At 38.0% G+C, this 17,379-nt stretch overlaps 3 protein-coding genes across 4 annotated transcripts; all 3 read right to left on the bottom strand.

The window, feature by feature from the left end:
* Positions 1-178: 178 nt before the first annotated feature.
* On the bottom strand, positions 179-1,456 carry LOC121942562 (histone H2B 1/2-like). Its single transcript, XM_042485808.2, has one exon. The coding sequence runs from the start codon at positions 1,439-1,441 to the stop codon at positions 1,064-1,066; it is 378 nt and encodes a 125-aa protein (XP_042341742.1). The 5' UTR covers positions 1,442-1,456; the 3' UTR covers positions 179-1,063.
* Positions 1,457-2,846: 1,390 nt separating this feature from the next.
* On the bottom strand, positions 2,847-10,277 carry p2rx3b (purinergic receptor P2X, ligand-gated ion channel, 3b). The gene is made up of 12 exons (XM_042484272.2): positions 10,156-10,277; positions 9,677-9,812; positions 9,513-9,584; positions 7,983-8,052; positions 7,751-7,844; positions 7,306-7,383; positions 6,528-6,669; positions 5,286-5,422; positions 4,914-5,007; positions 4,637-4,702; positions 3,739-3,816; positions 2,847-3,384 (listed from the first exon to the last, which is right to left on the bottom strand). Exons 1-12 carry the CDS (start codon positions 10,275-10,277, stop codon positions 3,259-3,261), a joined length of 1,215 nt encoding a protein of 404 aa, XP_042340206.1. The 3' UTR covers positions 2,847-3,258.
* Positions 10,278-13,231: 2,954 nt separating this feature from the next.
* Positions 13,232-16,242, bottom strand: LOC121941486 (GTPase IMAP family member 9-like). 2 transcript variants are annotated; one of them, XM_088073413.1, is made up of 3 exons: positions 16,224-16,242; positions 15,544-15,673; positions 13,232-14,877 (listed from the first exon to the last, which is right to left on the bottom strand). In XM_088073413.1, exons 2-3 carry the CDS (start codon positions 15,563-15,565, stop codon positions 13,862-13,864), a joined length of 1,038 nt encoding a protein of 345 aa, XP_087929539.1. In that variant the 5' UTR covers positions 15,566-15,673; positions 16,224-16,242; the 3' UTR covers positions 13,232-13,861. The 2 variants fall into 2 exon arrangements, with proteins under 2 accessions (XP_087929539.1, XP_042340215.2); XM_042484281.2 differs by lacking the exon at positions 16,224-16,242 and having other exon boundaries at positions 15,544-15,776.
* Between the last annotated feature and the right edge of the window lie 1,137 nt (positions 16,243-17,379).

Raw genomic sequence — 17,379 nt, 5'->3', positions numbered from 1 at the left:
AGAACAGTTCGTTAAAATTGTTTATTAATAAATATTAAGAATTATATAGCCTAGACGAACTCAAAGATGCTATAAATAAAATGCAAAAAGGAAATATGAACACAAAAAAGAATACTAAAGACGCTTATGTGAAACAGAATAAACACAAGGGAATAAAATACAAATGCAAAAGAGGGTATTTAAAGTGGATCCTAGTTTTATTTACTGTATCATAGTAATCGAAAGAATCCGCAAAAATCGTGCAACAAAGTGAAATAATTCAATACAACAACTCGTTTTATGGTCAGATATACATTTCAGTCATTACACAGTGGACGACAAAATACAAGTACAGCAATCTGTAATCTGTGCCATATACCTGTGCTTTTTGATATTTTACATACAAAATTAAACAAGCATATAATACATACATAATTCATATTTTCCTAAAAAAAAACACATTTTCCCAGACAAAACAAATCTTTTATTGTATATCTGAACTCGTTTTTATGCAATTAACCAGTCTTTATAAAACAAATTACTCACATAATTAAACTGTCAGATTAATGCTACACAGTAAAAAAAAAAAAAAAAAAAACGAAAGACAGCTCATTATATCACCAAACAGAAGTACTCAAGCCTTATGCAAGTATAAAAACACTCTTTTCAATGGGCCCATATCATAATTACATATTGTTGGATTATAATGTGTTTCATGACACGGTTGTATACTGAAATGGTCACTCTAACAGAGCCCGTAAGTGTACAGAAAACAACAGACTAAGAGTAGTAAATAACATGTACTTATAACATGAGATATTTCATACTTTAAGGAGCTGAACAAAGTCTTGATTTAGCATTTATAAAACAAAGATTTTTATACTTTCAATAATTTATGAATTATGTTTGGGCCTGGTTGTACCGGTGAGTCTCTTGACATGCAGATGTCAGTTTTTAAGCTCAGTAAACAATTCAAACGCAGTGAAAAAAAACTCGTCTGACAGTTACATAACCAGAAAAAAGTGCTCTCAGGGGAAGTGGGTGGCTCTTAAAAGAGCCTTTGGGTTTGTAAACGTCAACTTGTTTACTTGGAGCTGGTGTACTTGGTGACGGCCTTGGTGCCCTCGGACACGGCGTGCTTGGCCAGCTCACCGGGGAGCAGGAGGCGCACAGCGGTCTGGATCTCCCTGGAGGAGATGGTGGAGCGCTTGTTGTAGTGAGCCAGCCGGGAAGCCTCACCGGCGATGCGCTCAAAGATGTCGCTCACGAAGGAGTTCATGATGCCCATGGCTTTGGACGAGATCCCGGTGTCAGGGTGGACCTGCTTCAGAACCTTGTACACGTAGATCGCATAGCTCTCCCTCCTGGGCCTCTTTCTCCTCCTGCTGCTCTTTCCGCCGGTGTTTTTCACGGCTTTCTTGGATCCCTTCTTCGGGGCGGTTTTTGTTGTTGGATCAGGCATGATCTTCTCTTTTCAGTAACTCGCAAATGATACCTCTATCAGCGCGAGCGACTGTACTTATACAAGCTTCATGCAAAAGACACTGTGCAGTCCCCCTCCTGTGATTGGTTCAGCTGCTCACGAGAGCTGTTCACCACTCATGAGTTGTTTCCTTTTTACTTCCACGTTGCAAACACACTGCAGACACGTGCATGACACGCGCGCGCACACACGAAACTTAGAGTTGTACAGAACACACTCACTCATCAAAAGTGGCGAAGGAATTTCTCACCAAATCATTTACTTAGGAGCAGAACTACTAATATAAACTCCAAAAATACTCCAGTAAAAGTTGTGCACTGAGTATGTTACAGGCCACTTAAGTAGCCTAAAACTATGCAAGTACAATTATCAAGAATTAAATGAGTCAGCGCATAACATTTCAAATCATCAGCTGGTAGTGATATTAGGGACTGTACATTGTGTATTGTTTTATATAGCCCAACGGCTTTCTCGCTTATCAGTGGGTAAACTGTATATGACCAGAAAAAGAAAGTGTGTATAACCCATTTAACCTCATATTCCCTCCACTGCACCACTGAATGTACTTGCAGGAGGCTCCATTAGGAACATGAGAAGACATCTCATGGTGTTGCTATCTTGATTGAATTAGCTTTCTTTCTCTCCTCGGCATCTGCTTAATCTCTTTTTGGTGTTTCCTGTGTACCATCCATCCTCTCATTCCTCCACATACAGCAGCCTATATCCTCCAGTTATTTAGAAAAAGGAATGACAAGTATATGTACATCATGCTCCTAGGCAAGGCAAGTTTACTTTTACAGCACATTTCAACAACAAGGCAAATCAAAGTGCCTTACATAAAACATAAAATGCATCAAGACAAAGTGCAAAAGACTTGCTATAAAAGGAAATTTCAATGCCATTAAAACTGTGAAAGAGTAACTCAACCCCCAAATCTTTTTTTTTTTTATTATTATTTTTTTCAGTTGAAAAGCAATATGCCTATATATGAGTATTAAGTACTGTTGGTTATTGATTCAGGTACCACTCTTGACATTTAAGTGCAAAAAATTTTAAAAAATTACATATTGTGTTATAAATATGCATAGTGACCTTAGAGTTTGAAACCTGCATATTGCAACTGAATTTTGCTATTGGCTGATCCTGGAAGCTAGAGTCTGCTTTCATCACCAACTGAGCCCTCCATCACTGCCCTCTCATCAATTGATCACCTTGTGTACGCACAGGGGGCAGGGAGGTGCTGTGGATCGAGAGGCAGCACAATTGGGTGACTGGGCATGTCTGGGCAAAGAAAAGAAAAGAAAAGAAACCACAATAAAGAAGATCATGCCAACTATGGTATAGTTTATTCCCGTTTTCTCATCACAGAGGCCTTTATAATGTAGTTGTGGTGCATTACAGTAGTTTGAATGCAAGGTACAAAACAAGCAAACAAAGCTCAGATATAAAATCTGTTTTTGGATTTAAAGAAAAAGTTTTTTTCCTGCTTGGAAAATCCTGAGCCTACGTCACATGCCAAAAATGTCGTCATGCAAAGACAATTTTGTATTTGATTTATTTTATTTTAGATTTCATTTGTCTGTAGCTGTTTTGATAATTTCAGGATAACATAGCAGCATTTAATAGTTCTTCAGATGTTTTTGGCAATGACACAAACAAATTGCTAATGCTGATATCATGTGTTATATAAAGAGTTCATGCCCTGAATATGTAAAATTGAAGTTTTACATAGTTTAACAATTTTTAGAGAAATCCAACCCACATTTTCCATCCTCAGTCCACTGCTCCCTGACCACTCAGCTGTAATGTTCGATGGAAAATGCTCCTGAGTCGCTGGACCTCATGATAGTCTCGTTGTGTCTGAGTGACAGCTGGGAGCGGTACAACCCATTGCTTTGGGAATCCAGCGGGTTGTCCGACACCTATAAGAGAGAGGGAGAAATGTTGCTTTTCATCAGAGGTCACGACAGTGTTATCTGAGGAAACAGCCAAAGCACAGTGCTAAGATAGTCAGCGGGATACACACACAAAGGGTCACATGCACTATGCAATGTTAATGCTATGAATGTTGCATACAGAGCCTTTAACCATAACAACTTTAAATGGTGACAGTGGTGTTCCACTGCCCCCTGATGGTTCAGAATTAATTAATGCAACTTTAAGACCTGACAAACCACAAATTTGTGACTACCAACACTGTGATTAAAAGAAATCAAGAAATTTCATAACATGCACAGTCCATTGTGATCAATTATCTAAAGAACCTCATATTTTACCTCTTCAAATTTCTTGGCCTTGTACTGCTCTGCTCCTTTCAGGAAGTTCAGCAGTATGATGTCACACAACACTGTGCCCTTCATAACAATAATGATAACCTTTATTTATACAGCACTCAAGAAAACAAGAATAGAGGTGTAACTTTAAAATGTCAGCCTGTCAGCCCCAAATTTTCTCAAATCTTGCTATTTGCAGCTAAATAAATCACATTTAAGCTTCAGTGAGATTATTTGTAATGTATTTAGGTATGACAGAGGTCAAATTGTACTTTAGATGATACGTGAAGGGATATTTCTTGATTTTTGAAGTGGGGCTGTTTTGGATACTTTAGTATAATCAGTGTATTACATACAGTAGCTGGCGACTGGCGTGCTCCTCGTTTGCAGAGACAGTGGGGGCACTCACCCCACAGAGGTTGATATTGAAACATATTTTAGCCACTTTAAAAAAGGCCTACCTAAAAAAAAATCGACAGCGGTCTAACTGGACACTGTATTTAGAGTATTTTCACCGTCACACAGCCTTTTTCTTTAGCACTACATTTCTCATCCACTGCCACTCAGCTGTTTGGGTCAGAAAGTTCTTCTAGCGGCTGTTACGTGATCCAACTAAAATTAAGCTTTGCGTTAAAGTGGCCAAAAATACGTTTTGATATCAACCCTTCCATACAGCATGGTAATGCCAAGCTGTGGGGTGTGCACCCCATCTGTTTCAGCAAACCAGGAGCACACAGACTGAAAGCCCCACTTCCAAAAAAACTGAGCTATCCCCTTAAAATCAGAGACAATAGGGGAATATTTAACTCAACTCCATTCATCAGTTTTAAGGAAAAAAAAGTTTTTTGACTCTTGGATAATGACTGGTATAAAGACTGGTTCTGTCACCAGAAGAACTCACCACTCCCACTGACGTGAAGGCTGCCACCATGTTGATGAGTGTAGGGATCATGTTGAACTTCCCTGCCTGCAAAAAAAAAAAAAATCCAATTCAAAGGCAACCTGTTTTAATGACTGTGAACATATGCAACTGGTGCCATAGAAAATATTTCAGTACAAAAAAAAGTACAAAAGCTTCCATGTTGAGCTGTTAAAACAATGTCATACAGATCCATATATCTCTGTCTTTATTCAAATATGTTGTATTTTGTTAGTGCACAGATACATTATATACTCACATTTCCATTGACCAGGACATCAAACCTGATAGCATAGGCTTTGACAAGAGTGCGGTAGTCCGTCCCATTTTCCATCTTAAAGTATTTGGCAAACCTGTACAGACAGACAAATTCCATTTTTATTTTAAAGACAGCAGTTTTAAGCTTATGGATCCGTGAGAAACTGAGAACCATTTATTGGTGTAAAACAAAGAAAATTCTAACCATGAATGATTGTGCCACACTTGATAGCATTGATAAAAGCACTTTTCAAAAGGTCAAAAGAAATCATCCCCTGGGGACCATAATTTTCCACAATGACTTTCATGGCAATCTGTCCAGTAGTTGTAGAGTTCTCCAGTTGAGCTCGGTCGAACCATGAAGCTTTAATACCTGAAGTTGTAGCCCGGTGAGACAGCGTTCTTCTGCGACATGGCATCCAGTCGTGTGAATGAGTACGAGGGGTTACACTGGTCATCTGCTTTGTCCAGATCACATACCCACCCGATCTTTATTCCAATAACTCCTCCCTGATAGAATTTTCAAAATAAGAGAGGCATAAGGATATATTAGTGTTTGTGCTCAGTCCCATCTCCTAGAAATTACATTATATATATACACACAACTAAATTGCACTGCATGGCTAATGGAAGACAAGTTTTCTACTGCCTGTGTTACAGCAACATGGTCTCATTCCAAGGGCCTAAAATGAGGCCTGCAGTGGCAGGCTAACACACAACACACTTGAAATTTCCTGGGCTTTTAAATAAGTCAAATATTATCTTGTCCAAAGCAATAACATCACACAAAGAGCAAGAAAGTTTGAGTAAAGTAGAAGGGAGGGATGCTGAATGGATCAAACAAACACCAGACTTTCACCATGAGAGGGGTGTTTGAGTCCCATGTAAAACCAAAAGTCAACTTTTGTCAACCATGTAACAGAGTTTGGCGTAGCTGCATGACACAATCGTCAAAGACAGACTCATTTAGTTACTGTAATAAACTGAGTTATTTTAGACTTTTTTAGACAAAGTAAAATGGGGGGGGGGCTAGTTTTTATCCTGTCACCCTATGTTGATTGATTATTTATCATTTGTTTTATAATATATATATGTTTAAAAAAAATCTGTATCTGAGTTTGTTTTTATATATATATTAAAATCCCTGTCTTTTCACCTCCTGTAAAATCATTTCAAATGTTGGATGATTCATCCTGCACTCAGGGTCGGTCATTCAATGATCAGCTAGCCACACTGGTCAACCCCACCTCACAGCCTGTGGGTTGTAGTAGCTACTACCTAACATAGCAACATGGAGAAAGATATGAGGAGATGTTTAATGAGCAAAACCTTTGTTTTCATTTCCAGATCAATGTTGCGGAGGTCTAATTCATTCATCTGAGAGAGAGAGTCAACAGCATGCTCAGCAGTGGATGCCGTGGACTCAGTTGTAACTCTGTATCACATTTAACAACAACCACTATTTAATGGTCTAACTAAAAGCAGAGCATTTGATTTAAATACCACTTTAACTGTATACCGCACGAATATGTCATTTTACCGTAAAGCAGCACAGAACCTAAAGATGCTCTAACATCTGTTTCACAGGGATTTTAAAAACATCTCTTGACTTTACCTTGTCTGCCAGTTTAGTGAAGTTTTGCTTTGCGTAGTGGACCACGTCTCCGACACGAAAGATGGGGCAGTAGGTGTTGTTGACCGTATCAAAGTTACATTTTTTTATGTAATCGTCAGTGATGGTAGGAAGGAAGTTCCCTCTGCACACAAACATAGTTGTATCAGTATGTCAGAATTCATTATTAGTGTCATCATCATCCAACACATTCTCACAGCAATACTTGAAATGGACACGACCTCTTAAAAACTCAGTACGTTGTGGGGGGCATTAAATGTGTTAAAATTACTTGCTGGTAACACAAAAACAATACTAATGCAAAGTCTGACGGCTGCACTTTCAAACACATTGTTAATTTGGTTAACATTGTGAAATGGTTGTCATTTGGTTTTATCTATGGAAAGAAAAAATACTTGATCAAGATCGAGGTATCAGTTAAATAACTGAAGAAAACTAATTTACTTTACAAAGATATGTAAAGTACCTTCAAAAAGTATGTAAAGTCATGAGAGTTTTGGTTTCCCACAGGAAGCGGTCTCCTGGTTGCAAGTCCAGGGACTTTCTTGCTCTTTATACTTATTTAGTGTGTCCACAATGAGAAAAGATTCTCGTAGACTTTTTATAGGTATTGTTTTTGTGTTTCCATTACATTTCATTTTTTTAACACATTTCATGCCCAACATCACGTATTGAATTGTTAAGATCTCATATATGTCTATAAGACCAGGCTACATCATCATCATCATTATCATCATATTTCAAATCCAAAATATCTTACTTAGTGTAGTTAAAGGTTGGAAAGCGGATGCTGTTCTTGATAAAAATGGTGAAATTCTCCACTTCCTTCATTGGTGTACTGAAATAGATGAGACAGGAGGAACATGAGAGAAGTGAAAAGATAGACGTTCAACAACATCTTTTAAAATGTCTTATTTTTATCGAGCCTCACAAAGCAGGCAGGCAATTTTTTCTTTGATTATCGCGCAAAGATCAGTTTCAGCCAATGGAGACAATTCTGTTCACCTCCACTGTGCTGTAATCTGGTCAAATAAATCCAAAACTATCTGAATGGATAGATATGACTAAATAGTTAGAGACCTTTTAAAGAGTGCACTGCCCCAACATGACGTTGGTATCAGGATAATCTCTCTCAGTCTTCATTACATTTCAGAACAGTGGTAGTGCAGCCTTGTAAAAAGCTCTCCATCACAGTATCGTCTTACGTCTTGATGGTGTCGATCTCGGCAGGGCACCATCCTTTTATCTCACACATCTTAGTGGTGGTGTTGAAAGGAACACATTTCCCTGTCAGAATTCCTGCGCAGGAAAAGAAAAAGATTTTATGCAGCCCGCAAAAATAAATGTCACTTCTAAAATTCAGCTCACGTGCATAAATATTTTTTATCAAACACAAATACAATAAGAGAAGATAAAGAAACAAAGAGAAGATCTCACCATAACTTCCTGGCTTGTGGAGATGCTTTGTGCAGTCACTGTCCTTTATACAAATATACTTCTTCTCACTCTGAGTAATACACACATTACAACAAGAACAATATCAAAAATAAGCAAAAATGGATCTCAAGAAATAGAATAAGTATGAGCCATAAAACTGTGATAGTAAGACACTACATAAAAGCTGGACTAAAAAGACAGGCTTTTAGTTTACATTTTAAAGTGTTCATATGTTCATCTCCTGTCAGATGTGAAAGAGGTCTTTCATATTGACAAAACCATAAAGAAACATCACCCAACTTTGTTTTGTGTTGTGTAACACAGTTAGCGTCCAGCTGAAACATCGATGAACTTTAAAGAGACAGATATTTTCTCAGGAGTTGCTGAAGACCTGATTTCTATTAACAGATAACTGCATATGTATCTGGTGGCAACAGAGCATAGTTTTGGTATTGAAAGCATTCTGGTTGCTGTTTTAAGTCTGAGTCTTTTTTAAGAAATGCCCGGGTGAGAATAACTTAAAAGTGTTGTTGGTGAATATTTTTCAGATATGTACATTATTAACATTTTTGCACTTTGGCTTGGTAGGTAATTCACAAAATTTCTTCCTTATATTAATAGAAAGTTTCAATTAGATATTAGTTGAATATCTAGGAGACAGGGCTGTGCAGACCAATATCACTCTTCACAACAGTAGCAGTTCTGAGACACAACACAATGCAAGATTTAGAGGTGGCATGGATGTGTTGTCTACAGTGTCAATGAAAAGATGCAAAACTTAAATGAACATGTGCCATTCAATTCTGATGCACACTAGTTGTAATGTTTGCTGACCTTCTGCTAAGCCCTGCCCTCAAACCCCACGAGCATCACATGTCGTGCAGCTGCACAATGAGCTCAGACATCCAGCTTGTAAAGTTTTTATTTTCTTGCAGTTTTGTTGAAATTTATGCAATTATAACTTAAAGAATGGTCAAATGATGTGCATGGGGTAAATATAACATTTGCAGCAGCAAAATTTGCTGCAAAGTGACAATTATATAACGTCATGCATTATGTCAGCAACATTTTGTATAACGTCACCTTGCAGCAAACTTTGTTCGGTAACTGTAGCTTTAGTTAGCTAGTAGCCTAATGTTATGACCAACTTAAGCTTTGTAATGTCAGCTCATCATGTCAACTGTCCAATTTATACTTATATAAATATTTTTGTTCTATGACAATGGGAAATCAGTGTTAACTGTAGCAAAACGTTGTAGTTGAAGTCCACCCAAATGAGAACTAATACCGTTAACTTAGCTGTAACATTACAAAGAAAGCAAAGGCTGGCTAACACAAACGCCGGGGCATCGTGAAGACCCTTTTGATGGCTTCTGTGTGAAATAAGGAGCTTCTGTCCTAAACAGTTGTGTCTGACACTGACAGCTACCATTGTGAATTTAGGCGGCACGCCGATTGTTCGGGTTAGCGTTAAGTCAATTGTGAGGTACTAATAATGGCAGTAGTATTGCATTAGTGGCAGCAGCTGACCTCGGGACAGTATCCTTGGACTTGGTTCTCAGTTGTGATCATTTTGGTGATGATGCAGAAGACCGAAGCTCCCTGTGGAAAACACATGGTACCATCACTGTATCCGACTGTCAATCATCCATCCATCCATCCATCCATCCATCCATCCATCCATCCATCCATACCTGTGTTGGAGTGACGTAGTCTGCTACATCCATGACCTTGTCATTGTAGATCCCAAAACCTTTGACCTTGGTCATCACTGAGGATTCAATAGCAGTGTCTCTTATCTGGTAAGCCTTCTCAGTCACAAACACCCACCTGCAGCGCACGCACACACACACACACACACACACACACACACACAAATGACACAAAATGTTGCACTGAGCAAAAACAGACACAGTGCTGTAAATAGTAAGACCTGAACAGCACCTTTCTAGTCTTCTGACCACTCAAAGAGCGTACTTGTCACATTCACCCTTTCACTTAAACATTCACTCAGTGGTAATTAATCAGGGTATGCAGGATTTGATTATAGATGCCTAATGCATTACATTAAATATTAATGTCTAATAAATACACATTTCTATAACTGGCAACTGCTGTTGTTTAATACAATCAGACCAAATCCTAAAACATCAGGGTGAAGGTAAATACTCACCCAATGAAGTAGGTGATGATGAGGAGTTGGACGACGCGGTTGATGATGCCGATGGTCCAGCTCTTCACTACCACTGACTTGGTGGTTTCATAGGTGAAAAAGTCTTTTATACAAGACCACATCCTAACAGTATATGTGTGAGTGAATAAATTTTAAAAAAGGCTTGTGGTTGTATATTTTTTGAATGAGGTAATGTATATAAATATAAAGAGGAAAATTCCACTGTGTATTGATTATGGAAATAAAGGCTGAAAAATAAAAAAAGCAATTATTAGTTTCCAACACAGAGCAGAATCCAGATATCCAAGAGTCGTATATCTTCTTCTTTGAGTGATAAAATCCCTGTAGCTCACTGAAAACAGTCTTCAGTTAATGCTCTCCTCCTGTAATGTCATGTATGATGCTGACCAACCTTGTCAACAAGTAAACAGCTTTCTCTCACTTTCTTGTCCATATCTCTCTCTTCACCCACCCTGCCAGTCTCTTTCCTCTTTCTTCTTTATCTCGGGCTCTCAAGTTCCCCCCTCGATGGTCTAAACGGCTCCTGAATGCCCCCTCCCTCCTCCTGCTCCATGCACCAATGTAGATGTACAAGCTCAAGTTGTTTTTTTTTTTCAGCGACATTCTGAGTTCATGTCAAGGGAAAAAAAACAACAGTAACTGTACTGTAATACGATAATTGACTAAATTGGCTTTGAGAGGTATTCAGATTTGTTTTTTGCTATTTAATTCATATATATATATATATATATATATACATTTGTTCCTTGAACCTGCACTCTTTGCTGAAAGTGATTCTAAAGTCTTTACATTGTCATCTTGGTTTGAGCTACATAGTCAACTTAAACTAGACTCTAATATAAGCCCGAGATTTAAAAAACAGGATTGACTTATTGACTAATATTAAGATATTGAGAGATGGCCCAAAAATGTGCAAGAATTTAAAAAACAAATGTGTGCAAATAAAATGGCAAATACATTTTAAGTTAGAAGAAAATTAAAATAAGAAACAAAAATTATATATAAATGTAGTTTTTTGTGCCTTTCCCCCAGTTTTTGGATAATATTAAATAATTACGCCTAGTTAATTATATGGTCTTTTTTACAAATTTCTTGCCAGACATTTCTTGCTACGTTGCTCATTACATTTTTTTTCCATGTTTTCAAAGGAAATCCAATCAATTTTCTCAGGTTTCAATGGGTTAAATACTTGTGAAAGGTGTCTGAACACAACACAAGGAAATTAATGTTGATCCTGGTGTTAAAGGGTTAAGGACCTTTTGAACACTGAATACAGATGTCGAGTTTCTGAGCGCTGCTAACTGGATGTTAATGCTGTTGCTTGAGCGTGAATTTTTGTGCTGCATTTTAACTTTTGCTGTTGTGTTTTTAGTCAGTTTGTTCATTTATGTGAAATTCTTTATGCCGCTGTTTTGGCCAGGACTCCCTTAAAAAAACATTTAAATCTTAGTGGGGCTATTACTTGTTTGAAAAAGGTCAAATTCAAAATGATAATAATAATAATAATAACTTTGGTGTAATTTCAGGAAATTGCTTGCACACTCAATTTAGTTCAGCAGATCGGCTGAATGATATGATAAATATTTCAGAATTCAAAGTGCATTAAATGTGGACCACAGTGAGTGTATAGAGGTCTACTATCAGCCTCATGTAGGCGATCAGCCTCTACATCCGAATACACACCATAAACCATATCCAGGAGATAGTGTTTCACTCTAACTCAATCACAGCTGTCTTCAGTTCAGCGGCACCTCGACTTTCTGAATACCTCCATTAAAAAGCAGTCACGAGTCGATAATGGATGAGAACCAATGAGGAAGGGGGACGGGTAACAGATAAGACAAAAGGAAAGCAAAGCGATAGAGCAGGGTTACTCAAACGTGAAATAAAGCTGAACAAAACAGGAAGTCAACTCGTTTATGTTGACCCAAGGCCGCCAGTCAGGCTGACGACTCGTGTCCAAGAAACACACACACACACATACAAGTCCACAGTCCGTCCACCGTACTGCAGCTAGAGGTCTTTTCATACAATGCCACGTCATAAAAAAAACATCTGTAATGATGGTTGATTTTGAGTTTCAATGTGGATTTTTAGCACCGTTTGCTGGTCTAAATGCTGATAAGAATACATTTGTGTGGAAGAAAGTGAAAGATTGAACGCTTTTGGTATAAAGATGCAAGAAATCTTGTCGTCTTTTTGATAGTAATTTATGTTTTGACAACAGCTTGTCCAGTCATGTTCTTATCACCCAATGAATAATGCAAAAATAAGATCTATTTCGATTATTAGAGATGCAGAAACTGCTGTTCTTGCTTTTGTCTCTTCGTGTCTTGATTATTGCAACAGCCTCTATTCCTGTCTAAACCAAAAAAACTTTGAGCTGACTACAGGTTGTGCAGAACTCAGCTGCTATTTTAGCTTCTCTACACTTTTAAGGCTCTTCATGGCTTGGCGCCAGATTACATTTCAGACCTTTTAATCCCTTATGAACCTTTACACAGTTTGAGATCTTAGGGCAGAGGTCTTTTGTCTGTTCTTGAATTCAGGCTGAAGACTAAAGGGGACGGAGCTTAACAACCTGCCGGAGGATAAATGTCTGAGTCAGTGTCTCTCCTCAAATATTACTTCTTTCGAAAAGCGTATCCTGATTTTACCTCCCGTTTGTGATGTATGTTCCCATGTGACAGATGGAGGCTGCGCAGTCATCACTCACTATTGGAGCCCAGTTCTGCCAATACAGATAGTTTGTAGTATACAGTATATATGTATAATTTTACAAATTATTGGTTCACTTACATTTTGTACTGTCTTCATTAATGATTATTTCATCAAGTTTTCATTATTTCGGTAATAAAACACAAAAAAAGTATACATCTTTGGGTGAATAATCTAATAAATTAATTCTTCGAGTACGGACATCTGACATACCAACACATATCGACTCTAGGTCCTCATCAGGGTCTGAGAGACAGTAGACAAACTTACTGCTGCCATGTCATGTTTTAGTTTGAACTCTGTTTCTAAGTGAAACATGAAGAGAAGTACAAAGTAATTTCAGTTTTTTCTTACATTTATTTACACATGAACATTGATACATACACGCAAACATACATACATGCAGTACTCACTACTACCCACATACATATTACAATTGATTCATTCTAAATTTTTCTATTATAAATATTTAAGTTGCTGGTTGACGAATATTTTAAGTGTTTGATAATAAACATGATTCGATAAATACTTTATAGCATGCAATACTGCACACTTTCTTTCAAAAGGTTATTGCCCATGGTGCTGAAATTGGTAATTTTAACAAAATCCTTCTTTGTTTTGGAGATTTTGAACTTTAAATACTAATCTATTGAATTTATTAGTCAAGGAGGTAGTAGCTCGTTGTTATTTGTCAGCTTTTCAGTGGCAGCCGATGCAGTACATGCATTATCTTCATTGTTTCTGCTTATTTCAGTCAAGAAGAATTACCTACTTTCTCCCACTTTTTTATGATATTGTGGCATTTTCAATGTAAATCAGTGAGTTAACTTGAGGTAGCAATGGCTTGTGAGCTGACGTTACCATTCTGTTACAGTGAGAGGAGAAAATACCACCCTTTCTTTCTTTAATAAATTTAAAAATTTAAATTGTTGCCTCAGCACACAAATCCAGAAAAATTAAAAACAAATCAACTAATTTGACATCCGTTTGATCTTTGGACATGTCTTATCACCTCTACCTGCCTTCTCAGCCTTTCTCTCTGCTCTTCTAATTCTCTTTCACGCTGCTCTGCTAACTGTCTCGTCATATTTTCAAGCTGCCTCTGTCTCTCCTCTTCCTCTCTCCTCCTCTCTGCTTCTCTTTCCTCTCTCTCCCTCTCCATCTCCCTCTCCCTCCTCTCCCTCTCCCTTTTCATCTCCTCCTCTCTCTCTCTTCTCTCCCTCTCCCTCTCAGCCTGGATTTGTTCATTTATTTTCCTCATTTCTTCTTCATATTTTTCTTTCATTTTCCTCTCAATTTCCTCTCTTTCTCTGCGTATTTGCTCTTCTTTCTCTCTCAGGATGCGTTGTTTCTCCTCTTCGATTTTCCTCTCGGCCTCTTGGAACATCTCGTTGGTGTAGTGGCTTCCTCCGTTCCTCTGGGTTAAGTTTCTGATCTTCTGGAGCAGCTCAGTGACCTGACAAGGATAATTTTTCTTGTTGTTGAACACGTGGTACTGGCTATTACATCTGGCCACAATTTCTTGCAGGTCTGAGCTTTCGACCAAGAAGTCCTCAATAGTTGTTTCTTCAAGTTGGTCACCATGAGTGAAGAGAACCATGCTGTATCTGTCTGCAGCCTGGCCGAAGATTTCTTGAATCCTTTGCACCGTCTGCTTCTCCTCGTCAGTGAATCGGCCCAGTCTGATGACCACCAGGAACACATGGGGTCCAGGAGCAGCGTAAGAGATGCACTGGCTGATATCTTGAGCTGTTTTATCCATAGCAAATCTGGTGTCAAACAGGCCCGGGGTGTCGATAACAGCAACCTGTTGCCCATCCACCACAGCTTTGCCCAGGGAACAGTCTACAGTCATAGAGTTTGCACTGAACTTGGATTCAAAGCACTGTCGTCCCAGAATGGTGTTTCCAGATGCACTCTTTCCAATTCCAGTCTTCCCCATCAGCACTATCCTCAGCTCCTGATTATTTTGTCCAGAATATCCTGTGAAGAATGCGTCACACTTAATAAAAATCTGCACCAGGTTGTAACATTGTAATTAGTGCAACGAAAATGGTAGAAACAAAAACATCTTTTCTGCTGCTGTGACTGTGACTGAGTCTTCCACATGGCCACTATCCTCACATCCACACCATTTTGTCACATATGGAAGAAGAAATAACGTTAGAATAAGAATCAATGCCCCAGATACGCATACGTTTTTGTAAAGTGCATCAACATCATGCAACCTTTTACAGTTTCGAGCCCATTTGATGTCGGTATTACTTTAGTGCCAAAGACGTAGGTGAAGTTAGTTATTTTATGATTTTGGTAATAAACAATAAGGCTCTTGTGACTGGTCACTGTCCCTGTTAATTTCCCTGTGTACGCTGAGTAAAGCCCTGCCAGGATATTATCAATACATCAACTGTCATGACCTTGGGATGAAATTAAAGCTCTTCTTAATACACTCACGATCTTGGAGAAATACAGAATTATTATCATTTAATATTATTATTAATAATAATAATATCAGAGTCCTCAGTATTTTGAACATCAAAGGATGTAAACATGTTATAGTAGACCTCAAAATAAAAGTATCAACCTGAAAATGAGCATAATATGTCTTTTAACAACATGAATATAGTAATATTATGAGTCATGACATACCATTGCAGTATTCGCTGCCCATGTTTGAGTTTGAGAGTGCAGGTGCCGGCACACGTCAAGATTTAGAGTTCAGCGTCTTCTTTCTGCTGCTTCTCCTCTTTGTCAGACGTCTTCATGCTGTAAACTCCACCTACAAATAATTACACCAAAGAGAAACTGAAACTGAATCTTGGCTGGTATTATGAAAGCAGGGATTTTTACAGCATAAATGGGAATGTACAGACATCATGTTGTTTCACTGTTTGGGGGGTTTGATTGTTAGACAGTGACTTTTTTTTTTTTTTACTTGCTTGCTGTCCTCATTTTATAATACCCCAGACTAAAAAATAAGAAAACAAAAGGTTATATTTATTGGTACAACACATTACAAGCAGATCACACCTAAGTGTTTGCTCTCTATCTGTCGTGGTGTAACTGCAATGTAGCAGTATACCGTAAGAAATTCCTGCTGCGATCTTTTCTCTGTCAAGTGTTTCCTGCAATAGGTGGGGTGGTTTCACTGTATGGAGGACCAAAGCTGACTGAGAAAGTAAATAAATACATGATTTGAATAAAATAAATTAACTGTCTAAACACTGTCTGTAGGCTGCAGCGTAACAAAGTAGGAAACAACAATAAGCACAATTAAAATAGACCAAAAAAGGAACAATTTAACTAGGCTACATAGCCTACTTACTTACCTGTGAGAGAAGGACAAATATGAGCTTCTATAATGCTTTTGTTGTGGTATTTGTGGTAAGAAAACCGGTTGGCCCAATGGCAGCTGCAGCGAGCACAGTGGAATTTCCCCTCCCGACTCTCTGACAGTCGAGACGGCAGCAAAGATAACAAAAACAGTTGATTCATTTTTTGCTTAACGTGCCTGACTTTGGTTGGTCATACATGGGGTATGGAAACACAAGATATGCTTCAGTTAAGAGTGAGATCAAACTTTTCTGTCGATGTTAGTTTTTGAGTTGGGACAATGGCCAAAATGTGGCCTGCAACTGATGAAAAGACCTGTTTTTAACAAGCCCACTCCTGGAAATCATGTGGACCCTACTGTCAGGTTAAAAGGAGCGAGGAGTAAGCGGTCATGTTTACATGGATAACCTGATTATTATTACATATATATATATATATATATATATATATATATTTTTTTTTATTTTTTTGGGAGTATCCAGCTTTGTGTTTGAACATGTAAACACCATATTCTGTCAATGATAAACCTGAATATGCTAGCTGCAGTACTCTGAAAGAAACTGGGATGTATACGTGGAATTTAAATAACCTGATTTCTCTGTGCTCACGTATACACCATATCTGAATATGACCATAACCAGGATATGCTTCATAAACAGGTTATGCGTCTGACTGCACTCGATGATGATATCAAACAGTCAACGAAACAGATTTTTTTGACGATTGTGAATCACTGCAACAAAGACAGGTCCTTGAGCATACGGTCATGAATGTTAACATAAACTTTTAGGCTGATTGGTCCAGTAGTTTGAGAGATTAGCTGCAGACAGACAGATACACACAGGTACACACAACAAAATGTGAAAAAAAAAGTATAAACCAAAATTCAAAAATTCCCTTGAAAGTAAAGCCCTATTTAAATCTATCTAAATATGAATTCATCAGTTGTTTATTGTTAAATACTTTGTAAGACATGAATCAGTTCATTTTGTCAAAATTAAATAAGTATCTTACGTGAGCTAACCTTTACTTTCTGTTTGGATCCAACAATCGTTCACCTCTATACATTATTTAAGATTTTTGGAGTTGTGCACACGACTAGTTTTCACAGGACAAACCTATAGACAACTTTCATATTTTCATGTCTGCCGA

This window comes from Plectropomus leopardus, chromosome 3 (assembly GCF_026936395.1).
Source record: "Plectropomus leopardus strain MGB_pleo_1.0 chromosome 3, ASM2693639v1, whole genome shotgun sequence".
Lineage (NCBI taxonomy): Eukaryota > Metazoa > Chordata > Actinopteri > Perciformes > Serranidae > Plectropomus > Plectropomus leopardus.
This window is presented reverse-complemented; position numbering and strand designations above follow the sequence as displayed.

What these genes read in the sequence shown, in the direction of transcription:
- p2rx3b (XM_042484272.2), bottom strand. Translation starts at nt 10,277, where the DNA reads ATGTGGTCTTGTATAAAAGACTTTTTCACCTATGAAACCACCAAGTCA. An exon ending in TCACCGGGCTACAACTTCAG is followed by an intron (nt 5,008 to 5,285) that starts GTATTAAAGCTT and finishes CTGTCTGTACAG; the next exon opens with GTTTGCCAAATACTTTAAGA. An exon ending in CCTTCACGTCAGTGGGAGTG is followed by an intron (nt 3,817 to 4,636) that starts GTGAGTTCTTCT and finishes ATTGTTATGAAG; the next exon opens with GGCACAGTGTTGTGTGACAT.
- LOC121941486 (XM_088073413.1), bottom strand. Translation starts at nt 15,565, where the DNA reads ATGGGCAGCGAATACTGCAATG. An exon ending in GGGCAGCGAATACTGCAATG is followed by an intron (nt 14,878 to 15,543) that starts GTATGTCATGAC and finishes CATTCTTCACAG; the next exon opens with GATATTCTGGACAAAATAAT.
- LOC121942562 (XM_042485808.2), bottom strand. Translation starts at nt 1,441, where the DNA reads ATGCCTGATCCAACAACAAAAACCGCCCCGAAGAAGGGATCCAAGAAA.